This window comes from Piliocolobus tephrosceles, chromosome 9 (assembly GCF_002776525.5).
Source record: "Piliocolobus tephrosceles isolate RC106 chromosome 9, ASM277652v3, whole genome shotgun sequence".
Lineage (NCBI taxonomy): Eukaryota > Metazoa > Chordata > Mammalia > Primates > Cercopithecidae > Piliocolobus > Piliocolobus tephrosceles.
In genome coordinates, this window is record NC_045442.1 from 32,000,451 (window position 1) to 32,012,971 (window position 12,521).

At 43.7% G+C, this 12,521-nt stretch overlaps 1 protein-coding gene across 5 annotated transcripts in view; it reads left to right on the forward strand.

Annotated features, from left to right (window-relative positions):
* Window positions 1-4,406: 4,406 nt before the first annotated feature.
* The window catches only part of FBXW4 (F-box and WD repeat domain containing 4), an 86,546-nt gene continuing 78,431 nt past the window's right edge, over window positions 4,407-12,521 (forward strand). For 3 of the 5 annotated variants that reach the window (XR_002730476.2, XM_023206460.2, XM_023206461.3), the window contains exon 1: window positions 4,407-5,607. Coding sequence is in view for 2 of the 5 variants with exons in the window: in XM_023206460.2 (XP_023062228.1) it covers window positions 4,811-5,607 (797 nt within the window). In the remaining 3 variants the exon portion in view is untranslated. Of the gene's footprint in view, window positions 5,608-5,980; window positions 6,000-6,070; window positions 6,235-12,521 lie in introns of those variants that run through there. The other 2 variants (XM_023206463.1, XM_023206462.1) reach the window with 2 other exon arrangements.

The following is a 12,521-nucleotide window of genomic DNA, read 5'->3' on the forward strand; positions in this document are numbered from 1 at the left end:
ACCGTGGCTGGCTGGAAAGCTCTTACAATAGTGGCTGGCATATAGTAAGTACTTACAGTAAATTTAAGCCAATGCTATTATAGAGGAATAATGGTGAGCATCTGGGCCCACATATGATATTGAAATCTGTCATTCACAAAATAATCTCTCTCATTCATCTCAGAATAATTTTCCTGTTAAATCTGCCAGCTCCTGAGGGGCCCTGAGGGTTTAACCAATGCGTATGTGGGCACCAATGTAATGAATGTGTGAATAGGTGATTGTGTCATCTGTTTATAAGAATGGCCAGAACATAAAATTCTAGCCTTTTTACAATCCTAAACATATACAATGTGCTACCTATAACAGCAACAATCACCATTATGCATGTCACTTACATGTACACAGTAACATAAATAACTATATCTCTGCTTTAAAATCCTCTTTAAAAGTAAACTATTAGCCTGGGTAACATGGTGAGACCTCGTCAACAAAATAAAAAAATTAGCCAGGCACCTGTAGTCCCAGCTGCTCTGGGGCTGAAGTGGGAGGACTGCTTGAGCCCACGAGGTCAAGGCTGCAGTGAGCCAAGATCATGCTACTGCACTCCAGCCTGGGTGCCAGAGAGAGACGCTGTCTCAAAAAAAAAAAAAAAAAGAAAGAAAAAAGAAAAAAAGGGTAAATTAACGTTAGTGTTTCTAAATACCCACCAACTTATAAAATTTATATTGTGTCTTCAGGCCTTCTTTTTTTTTTTTTTTTGTTTTGAGACGGAGTCTCGCTCTGCCGCCCAGGCTGGAGTGCAGTGGCGCGATCTCGGCTCCGCCTCCTGGGTTCACGCCATTCTCCTGTCTCAGCCTCCCCAGTAGCTGGGACTACAAGCGCCCGCCACCGTGCCTGGCTAATTTTTTGTATTTTTAGTAGAGACGGGGTTTCACTGTGGTCTCGATCTCCTGACCTTGTGATCCGCCCGCCTCGGCTTCCCAAAGTGCTGGGATTACAGGCGTGAGCCACCGCGCCCGGCCTCTTCAGGCTTTTTTTTGAGATGGAGTCTCGCTCTGTCACTCAGGCTGATGCGCAGTGGTGCAATCTCAGCTCACGGCAACCTCCGCCTCCTGGATTTAAACAATTCTCCGGCCTCAGCCTCCTGAGTAGCTGGGATTACAGGTGCGTGGCACCACGCCTGGCTTATTTTGTACTTTTAGTAGAAACGGGGTTTCACCATGTTGGCCAGGCAGACCAGCCTGACCTCAGGTGATCGGCCCGTCTCGGCCTCCAGCCAATATTGTGTTCAATGTTTTCAGTTTATTAATGTATAAATTAATTTTTTAAAATAAAAAAGCTTTATGAAAACAAAGGTAGATTTCACCTCCCTACCTTGTTTCATGATGATTCCTGAATCTGAAGTTCAAGGGAGTCGATGACTTTTACTTAAAGATGTTCTGGGCTGGGTGTGGTGGGTCATGCCTGTAATCCCAGCACTTTGGGAGGCCAAGGTGGGCGGATGGCCTGAGATCGGGAGTTCAAGACCAGCCTGGCCAGCATGGTGAAACCTCATCTGTACTAAAAATACAAAAATTATCTGGGTGTGGTGGCAGGTGCCTATAATCCCAGCTACACGGGAAGCTGAGGCAGGAGAATTGCTTGAACCCAGGAGGCGGAGGTTTCAGTGAGCCGAGATCACGCCATTGCACTATAGGCTGGGCAATAGAGTGAGACTCTGTCTTGGGGGGCAAAAAAAAAAAAAAAAAAAAGATGGTCAAGGCACTAAAGTCTTTCTACCTTCCTCTTTTCTGAGTATTAATATATTTATTTTCTTTGACAGAAAAATGCTATTCAGGTCCTCCATGGAGACACGCATTTACTTTTATTATAAACTCATCTTTTCAGTTGCTTTTTTTTTTGACACTCTACCACAAAAAGATTTTTAAAAGTAAATTTTATGATACAATTTTTAAAAGTTTGGTTTACATCCAAAATTGGATTTTTCTTTGTTGGGGGCAGGGAAAGGGAGAGTTGATGAAAAATTCTAGCTGCTTCTCTGAGCTAAGGCTAAAGGTTTTTTTCTTTGTTGTTTTCTTTATCACGTTTGGTAAATTAGGGACACACATTACCACCAAATAACAGATTATATGCCAATTTTCCATTTTGGCTTTGCTTTTTTTCCTGCACAGTGAGTATGTTGACTTTTTTGGATATCATTGCATTACAAATTCTAGGCTAAGAGTTTACTTGATCTCTGGTTTGAATGTGAAAGAGGATGATTTGATAGTTTGTTTTTTTTTTTTCTTTTTTTTTTTCCTGTCTCCCAGGCTGGAGTGCAGTAGCGTGATCTCCACTCACTGCAACCTCCGCCTCCCAGATTCAAGCAATTCTCCTGCCTCAGCCTCCCCAGTAGCTGGGACTACAGGCGCTTGCTGCCACACCCAGCTAAATTTTTTTTTGTATTTTTTAGTAGAGATGGGTTTTCACCGTGCTGTCCAGGCTGGTTTTGAACTGAGCTCAGGCAATCTGCCTGCCCCTGCCTACCAAAGTGCTAGGATTACAGGTGTGAGCCACCGTGCCTGGCTGATTTGATGTTTTCAAATGATGCTTTAATTTCTCCATTAATGAAAATAAAGTAAGTTACACTTGTGTGATTATGGATTTTAATTCTAATTTAAGTTGGGTTAAAGAAGTTTTAGTGCCTCCACTAAAAATGGATAGAATATAGATGAACTACTCAGCCTTACTATGTATCCTGAATGAGTTAAAAGGTACTCAAACCGTAAGAAATTACAAACATCTCTAACACAAATCTAAACACAAAATGCAGGAACCATGTCTCATCTGTCTTCCTTCCTGAGTAGCTCACAGTGCATTAATGTAGCAAAATCAATAAATGTTGAACTCATGATGCCACCTAAGTATTCCTGCCTCAATAGTCTTCTAACAGTGTGATACCTGTGAATAAGTACATTTCTTTATAATGATCTCTAAAAGATGGCTTAAATTCTTTGGCTACATTGAAATCTATAAAATATTGCTTTTAATAAACCACTGTCTTGAGTTTGGAAATCGTTTTCTACACAAAGTCTTTGTTGCATTTGGAGGGGTGGGGGAGGGATGGCATTTTTTTGTAACAGGATTTGACCTGTAACTATTATTAAGAATTTTCTTAGAGGAGTTCAAAGCATTTTACAGGGATCATCTCATTTATCCCTCGAAAGTAAGGCAGAGGCATTATCTCCACTACAGATTGAGAACACTAAAAGGCCAAGATAGGTGGGGCTTTTTGTTGTTGTTTTGCTAAGATCAAAAAGTAATTCTAGGGCAAAGCCAGATTCCGGTCTGACCTTGTTACACGATGCTTCTTGCAGCACCATAATACAATGTGGTTGCTTCTTAGGTCTCCCTTTGGCTATGCTAGGTGTTGAATAATTTTCGGGGTCGATTTTTATTCTTTCCCACTCCCTGAAAATGGGTGTTAAGATGTAGATAAGTACAAAAGAAAACTCCCCAGTCCTTCCTATCTGGATTTGGAGTACAGGATAAACAGACAGAAATAGGCATCTTCCTCCCCTCCTCCAAGTTTTACTGCCTAGCCCAATGCTAATAGAAAAATCACCCGAACCACAAATGCAAGTCACATGTATAATTTTAAATTTTCTAGTAGTTACATTAAAATATATTGTATTGGCCGGGCGCGGTGGCTCAAGCCTGTAATCCCAGCACTTCGGGTGGCAGAGACGGGCGGATCACGAGGTCAGGAGATCGAGACCATCCTGGCTAACATGGTGAAACCCCGTCTCTACTAAAAAATACAAAAAACTAGCCGGGCGAGGTGGTGGGCGCCTGTAGTCCCAGCTACTAGGGAGGCTGACGCAGGAGAATGGCGTAAACCCGGGTGGCGGAGCTTGCAGTGAGCTGAGATCCGGCCACTGCACTCTAGCCTGGGCGACAAAGCAAGACTCCATCTCAAAAATAAATAAATAAAATAAAATATATTGTATTTAGCCCAATACAGCGTATCCAAAATATGAACACTTCAACATGTAATCAATATAAAATTATTAATGAGATATTTTACATTTTTTTGTATGGCTTCAAAATCTGGTGTGCATTTCTCACTCATAGCCATTTCAATTTGTTTTAGCCAAATTTCAAATGCTCAGCAGCCACATGTGACTAGGGAGGACACTGTTGGACAGCACAGGTCTAGACCTCAGTAGCTCTCCCTTCAGATTAATGCCATGTGAATCGAATGGGTGGTAGGAAGAATGGATGCTGAGTCCTCGGAGAATCAACTTGCACTTGGGTGGTGACTGATAAGAATCCCTAGCTGTGCCATTTCCTGATACATGACTGTTTTTGAAGTTATGGACTCAGGATCTAGAAGACTGCAAATCCCCAAATATGTCTAATACCCAAGCTCACGCCAGGACCGTGCTTCCAGGCCTGTGTGAGAACCTAAGCTTTGGAACCTGTCAACTTCCAGGGCTGCAGATTCGTTGGGCCCTCACATGTGGCCTGTGGATAGGAGGCATCACTCGAGGAAGAGGAGGGCACCTAGAGGGGGAAGGCCACCCAACTACGGGCTTCTTGAGGACAGGTGCTCCAAATGGCCGCTTCCTGAGGGCAGCGGGTCCTCTTGTGGCCTTAGGCAGGGCCCTGAAACCGGCCTCACGTGTTTGCAACTCGAACTCCTGTGCTTCCACCAAGCGCTCCCGGGTTTGCGGGGGTGGTGTCCGCGCCCCGGCCCCAGCCCGCACCCGGAAGTGGCTCCAAGGCCGCAGGTGTGAGGGGCGTGCCCAGGGCTCGGCCCGCGCCGCCCCATGTGACCCGGTCCGACATGGTGTCGCCTCCTCCCGGGGCGGCGGCGGTGGCGGCTCGGGCTGGGCTCGGCGTCGGGCCGGCCCCGCCGCCGCTCATGGGCAGCCAGGGCCGCTCGGGGCCCCCCGGGAACGGCGGGCCCGGCGAGGGCGAGGGCGGAGAGGCGAGGAAGCTGCAGGAAGGGAGGGTGGCGAGGGGGAAGCGAAGGAAAGGGAAGGGGAAGGGAAAAGCGAGAGCGGGGCAAGGCGGAAGAGGAAGCGGGGCGGAAGGGAAGCCCGGGCCACAGACGGCGAAGGAGACAGCGGGGCCGGAGGCTGAGGCGGGAGCGAGGGCATGCCCAAGGGAGGAAGCAGAGGGAGGCGGAAGCGTGGAGGAAGGGGCGAGAGGCATCATCAAGGGAGATGAGGGGAGTGCAGGGGCCGGGAAGGAGGCACAAGGAAGAGAGTATAGGAAGAAGGAGGCATGGAGGGTCAGGGCTAGGCGGCGGGAGGGCGCCAGGCCGGGAAGAGCACAGAGACGAGGGGGTCAGGCTTGGGCCGACATCCCGGGGACAGGGGTGGCCATGGCGGCGGCGGCCGGGGAGGAGGAGGAGGCGGCGGCTCGGGAGTCGGCCGCCCGCCCAGCCGCGGGGCCTGCGCTCTGGCGCCTGCCAGAGGAGCTGCTGCTGCTCATCTGCTCCTACCTGGACATGCGGGCCCTCGGCCGCCTGGCCCAGGTGTGCCGCTGGCTGCGGCGCTTCACCAGCTGCGACCTGCTCTGGCGCCGGATAGCCCGGGCCTCGCTCAACTCCGGCTTCACGCGGCTCGGCACCGACCTGTAAGCGTCCGCTCGCCCGCCCGCTCCCCGCCCCGGGCCGGCCCCGAGTCCCGGGAAAGGGCGGGGCGCCGCGGCCTGGTCGGCCCAGGGTCGTGTCGCACTCCGAGTTCCTAGGCCTACAGCTGGCCTCCGCCTACACCCCTTCCCAAGCACTCTCGGGGGCCCTTTTGCCCCTTCTCCCCAAGGCCTCCATCTGAGGCAGCCTCCCGAGAGCATCCCTCAGTAGGCACCCTACCCGGTGGGCAGCTCCTCACAATTAGCCATCTTAGGCACTCCCTAAAGCTTTCGATTGTGTCTTTTTGCAGAGATTTAGCTGCCGGCTTCCTTAGCCCCAGAGGAGCCAGTTTGGTCTATGTGGTTCCTTCGTGCTTTGGATGACTCCTCCAGTCCAGGTCTAGGACCCAGGTTCCTTAAGTGGTCTATCATAAATTTTTGTGGACTTTTCATCTTTCATCCTCCCTACCCTTTTCTAAAGGTTGTTAAGCTTCAGGGCTTGGACCTTAATGCAAGGCCCTCGGTCCCAGTGTTCAGCCATAGTTTATGACTTCATACAGGCAGAGCGATACGAAAAAGGGGGCCTGCTTGAGGCAGGAGGCTGGAGTCTGTCCAGGATGTGCACAAGACATGGTATTGCAATTTGGCCTGTTTTTGGTAGGGTCTGAGACCTGTGAATGAAAAACTTTTCTGAACCACTTAAGCTGTTAAATAGGAAGGAAAAAACATGTAGGGAATTGAGGGAGTAAGACCTTTTGCCCCCTCTTCCACCCATTTTTGGTGGAAAGATTGCCCCCTCTTCCACCCATTTTTTAAAAAGTAGTTTTTTCTAGTACATTATGACAAAGAACGTTTTTAAAAACATAAAAAGCCATAATACCATCACCTCTAGACAATTATTTTAATTTAAAAAACTTTTCAGTTGCACACATAGTTGCTATCTTACTGATCCTGACAGAATAGGTACATAGTAAATGTTTGTGAGCTGTCCCATAATGAGATTAAAGAACATCCCTCTACTATTAAACTTACATGTTGTGTTCAGCGTTTTGTTATTATAGATAATAATGAAACGATGCATTTTTGAGTAACAGCTTTACTGAAGTATAAGTCACATGTCATACCATATATATTTTAAAAAAATTAGTTCCTTAGGATGAAGTCTCAAGGTGGCATTATAGCAAAGGTTATGGTTTGCAGAGGTGCTGTACCACTTTATAGTGGAAACAGCACAGAGTGAACAAATTTTATGTGAGAATTTAGAAAATCTTTGCTACTTTAGTGGTCATTTAAGGTACCAAAGTTGTGTTATTTTGCATGTCTTTTACCACTGGCCAGGATAAATATATTCCCATGTGTTTGTTTCACCTCTGAGACTGTCTGTTCCCACTCTTTGCCCATTTATTACTGGGGTCTTCGTGTTTTTCCTATAAATTTGGAATCTTTGTGGGTCTTAGATGTTAGAATCTAGTCTGTCATCTTTGAACCAGATATTTTTCCCGGTCAATTCATTTTACTTTACTGTTTTACACTTTATTAGGCTCTGCCAGTCTTTTGTGATTTTTTTTTCTCTTTTTTTCTCCAAAGCTGAGAAATTTATAATTCCTCCACAGACCTGATAAATCTGTTTCCCACTGGTTTTCTTACAAATTTGATTTTTTTTTTTTTTTTTTGAGACGGAGTTTCACTCTTGTTGCCCAGGTTGGAGTGCAGTGGTGTGATCTCGGCTCACCACAACCGCCTCCTGGGTTCAAGCGATTCTCCTGCCACAGCCTCCTGCATAGCTGGGATTACAGGCATGCACCACCACATCCAGATAATTTTGTATTTTTAGTAGAGATAGGGTTTCTCCATTTTGGTCAGGCTGGTCTCGAACTCTGGACCTCAGGTTATCCGCCTGCCTTGGCCTCCCAAAGTGCTGGGATTACAGGGGTGAGCCACCGCGCCCGGCCTAATTTGATTTTTTAATAGTTAACACTTTCATCAATACCACTTTTGGTGCAAGAGGTGAATTCAACTTACTATTCTTGTTAGGTAGCCTCAACGGCTACCTTAGTTATCACTACAACTTTGTTAAGTAATTCTCTTTTCCTTTGTTTTGGAAAGCTTATTTTGCCATATAAGTTTATATATATATATATATATATATATATATATATATATATACATAATATAATATACACATGTATATACACATACATATATGTGTGTATATTGGATCTGTATCTGAACTCTTCATTGTGTGTCACTGATACAGTTTTCCATTTCCATAGTATTTTAAATATTGTTACTTTTTGATGGAGTCTAGTAATCTGTCAGGGTAAGATTATCCTGTTGGATTTATGTGTGTGTGTCACCTCTACACTTCTGTTCAACTCGCTGTCAAAAAAAAATTCTGTACTTTTTCAAGGACTTTTGTGGTTTTCATGATAAAGTTCTCACATACCTGTTGTTGCACTTCTATGTATTTCTGAATATGTTATGCATTTCGTTTTCATTGCAAATATACTCTCTTCGGTATGTTTTCTGGCTAGGTATTACTGAATGTAGAAGATACTTTTGTAAATTTTGAATTTGATGGTTTTTTATTCTTTTTATTCTAGGATGATTTTGTTCATGATAATGATTCCTTGGGACTTCTTGGGCATGCAGTCTTGCACCTGCAGAAATAGTTTTTTATTCTCTTCCTTTCTTATGAGAATAACTATTTCAAAGAATATTATCAGTTGACCTATAAGAGAAGTCTAAAACAACTGGAACCCAAGCCAGCCAAGGCAAAGTTTGGCTTTCTCTCTCTTCCTATATGAAGAGATCTCTATATAGATTGAGTGAATGAATGAAATATATATATATCTCTATATAGATTGAGTGAATGAATGAAAGAATTGGTGTTTATTTTCAAATGCTCTAAAAGAGAGATACTGGGAATGAATCTACATTCTGTAGCAGTAATAACAAAAATGAAAGTGAATTTATGGTGTAAAATGCTTTGAACTTGTCAAATGATATGGCTTTATTATTTATTAGACATGTGTGTTTTGATTTCTCGCCTGTGTCCTAGGGTAAGGTGTCCTGGCCTTCTAGGGAAGTTGTTTTACCATAGCACTTGATAAAGAGCAGGGTCAGTGCTCGGGTTTTCTGGGTTGAGGGAAGAAGTTATGCGTGTTACAGCAGGTGGAGAGAATGTTTACCAGTGTGGTCCGTTTCTGGACAGCTGCAGAGACTTAATAAGCCACAGAGAGAGGTGGTTGTCATCCCTGGAGGAAGAAGGCATGCACCCCAGTCCACTTAGGGAGTCAGCAAAGCCGGGCCCAAAGTACAGCAAGAGTATGGCTGCGTGGATAGTGGCAGGGCTGTTGTTCATGCTTTGGGCTAATTAACTGCAGACTAGATAAGTGAGATGAGTTTTTATCAGCATTACACAAAACTGGATTTGATCAGAAGCCACATAACCTCACTGGCCCTAGGTTTTATTACCTATAAAGAATGGGAATAACCTTGCCTGATAAAATGAGGCTTAAATGTAGAATGCTGGCTAGTACAGCATTAAGCACATAGCAAGCACTCAATAAATTGTAGAATGGAACTTTTTAATTGTTTGGGTTCTCCTCTAGGTAGTCTGTATATAGCAAAAGTGGGGATGGTTTGACTTAGAGGTGCTGCCTAAAGACAAAGGGGAAAACACACACACACACACACGTGCGCGCGCACACACACACACACTGCTTGGTTTCTCTCACCTGTCCTGAATGTTTTTGGAAACATGACAGCAGAACCTGTGGACTTAGGGCCTGCACTTGGGGATGAAGAGCCTCTTGATTCTCAGAAACACAAACTGCTAAGGTTTACTGACCTTCCGGCCCAGGGCAAGTCCCATTCAGTTTGGCTGTTCCTAACTGATCATAGCTTTGTTGAGTAAGATGAACTGCTTTGGTTCCTTGTGATTTGCTAATGGTCTTATACTTGTGCTTGAAGGCATTCTGGCCACTTTAAAACCACAAACAAACAATTTGCTTCCCTTTTGCCTGAACAGTGAACACTAATAGGTACTAAGCTTTTTTTTTCTTTTTTCTTTTTAAAGGGACACAAAGATAGTTGGAGTCAGTCATCTGATTTAAAATCAGTTTTGTGTGGAGATTTTATGAAGCCTGTTGGAATAGAAATATCCTGAATGTAACAATAAAAATCAAAGAAATGTTTCATATAGCAGTCTTTCAAATTTTCCCCAAAGAGTAACAGGATAAACTAACCTAGTTCCGTTTACAAGAACAAGACAGTGGAATTCAGCTGTCAGTTGATAATGTAGGCTGAATGCAAGAAGTAGACAGTATGACAGGGGAAGAACAGGAGTGCTATCTGCAAATTCTGATACTGAAAATTAACAAATGCAAATAATGGAGAGAAAAAGTATATCTGTGCATGTAAAGCTATTTTTAAAATATTCTATTGCCAGTCTTATGTTAAAGAAAGCTTACTTGATCCTCTTCCTCCCGAATGAAGTGCTGCCTATTGTCAAACAGGAATTTTATTTTAAATAGCCTTTGAGCAGTATCTGGGTGCTGTCTTGCATTTGCCTATGATAGATTTGCCTGGAATTAACAATAGGTGTTCAGGGAGTGAGGCTCCTGAGGTGTTTGTCCTGGCATGTACATTCATTCCTGTGGAGGGGTCCTGTAGCCTTGGAGCTCTTTGAGGAAGGGGGCCTGGGGTATCTATTTCAGTGATGATTAACGTCCAGAGTGGTGAGATAGACACAGATAAGCAGAATGTGTTTATTTGTTTTAAAATGATTGTGCCTAAGAGCATTTTCTTGGCCCAGAAAGCATATAGTTTCCTAACTAGTTTCCTACTCTGAATGGAGAAGGTATTGCTAACTGGTTACATTTAAGGCCTAAACTGTGATCTTCAGAAAACAATTAACAACTCAAAGTAGTTTAGGCTTTCTCCAGTTTTCTGCCTTTCCCAGGGTGGAGAGTCACTTATTTGTTCTCTGATTCATGGAATGATTTCATATATGGATGTATTTATTGTCTTTAGCATTTGGAAAGGCCTTATTTCTAATAGTTTCTATGAGTTAATAAAATAGAGTTTAGTTTACAGGTTCAAAATAAAACAGTACACCTGTGGAAACAGGACATGGTCTAGTGCAGTCACTACCTCCAAATGCGAACTGGAAGAATGGAAGAAGCCTTCTCTAAGACCATGAGAATACAGAAGCTGTTTATATCCTTTCCAGTCTTGTAAAACTTGAGTGGTAGGGGCTGAATTTTCTAGCTTTCAAGACAGAAACATGGAGAAACCCAATGTCTTCACAGTCTGTGAGATGAGTAATCTGTGGTATAAGTTCATACTGTAATGAGAGCTCTGAAAATATTTCAGTACTCCATACTTTTTTTTTTTTTTTGCACCTGGAACCTTCATCTAAGGTAAAGATTGTGCTTGAGCTGCTGAAATCCCCAACTGACAGTGAGGTCACTGAGTCAGTATACAGGTTTTTTAAAAAATTATTTTTGAATGTGTGACTTAGAAAATAATTACTTGTGTGTGACAACTTAACCTTAGCTCTGGGTTGACCCTGGCACTGGATTAGTTTCTGGTCCTGACATGTAACCATGGAACAGTGAGAAATTTAGGCAGATTCTTCTTGAGACCAGGCTCCAAAAATATTTGAAAATTAAGATGAGATCAACTGTTTGAAAAAAAGAGGAGAAAATTGGGTTTTGAATTTTCAGTGAAAATTGGCAGACTCCCCACTTTGATCTGCAGAAACTGACTTTTGCTAAGCTTCAGAATTTACCTCAGGTATGTCAACTATGAGTCAAGGTTGAGAATCCTAAGATTTGGTTTACTCTTGAGGAAAGTCCTTCCTATTCAGCAGTCTTGCTCAGATGGAACTCCACTTGTAATCAATTGAATCAAAATGGTTATGGTAATTAAGAATATATTTATGTACCCTGAATCATGGAAATACTTGATTTACATGATTTTCAAGTATTTGAAAATACTACTCATGTAAAGCTCTACTCATATAAAGCTCATTTCTCTAAAAATGAGTAGGAGACTATCTGGAGAAAGAATTTACCTCCTGTTAGAGGTTTGGCTGCCTTGTCTCAATTTTTAGTCAGTTCTTCATTTTATCCAGACTGTCCGCATTGCCCTCCCTGGAAGTCTGGGCCCACCCAATGGGCCCCTGTGCCTGATGTCCCTCTTTAGCCCACAATTAATTGCCAGCACATTCTTTCTTCTTCGTCTTCTTTTTTGGTATTTGACATGAGCTCAAATTGCTGAGAAAGGTGACAACTGTGAAATGAAGACAGGGCTTGGAGACACCTTAAAAAATACATGCAAAGGCCACTAAATGACAAGAGCAGACTGCCAGGCTCTTTCAAAACATCACCATGTCTGTTGACTTTCCATTCCTTGTCCACAGCACAAAATTGGAGGTCAAAGAATCATAGGAGTTAGAGATGGAAAAGACATTTGGGGTCAGCCAGTTCATCCCTCCGCCTTCTCCTGCCCCTGATTCCAAATCATTCCTTACATTATATTTTCTCCCCCAGCTCTTGTACAGTTTTTACGGTCTTCACTCAACCCTAGCTGTCACCTTTGGGGAATGATGCTGGAGGTTCTCTCTAGTTTCTCCTGGGCAAAGAGAGATATTGCCTGTGCCCCCAGTTGACATTCATGAACTTCTTTGTTGGTGGTCTCAGCTGAGAGGCTGAAGGATAATTGGATGTCTCCTGTTGCTTGGTGATGGGGCGTTTTTAGACAGAATTGAAGAGGATTTAGTGTGTGATGATATTGGGCAAGGGCTGAGGTGTAGGGTAGCCGTTGATGAATTTGTTCCTAGACTTTCGTTGTTCAAGTCTCTTGACCTATAGGGGGATTCTTATTTGTATGAAGTGTGTGGTATTGGGACA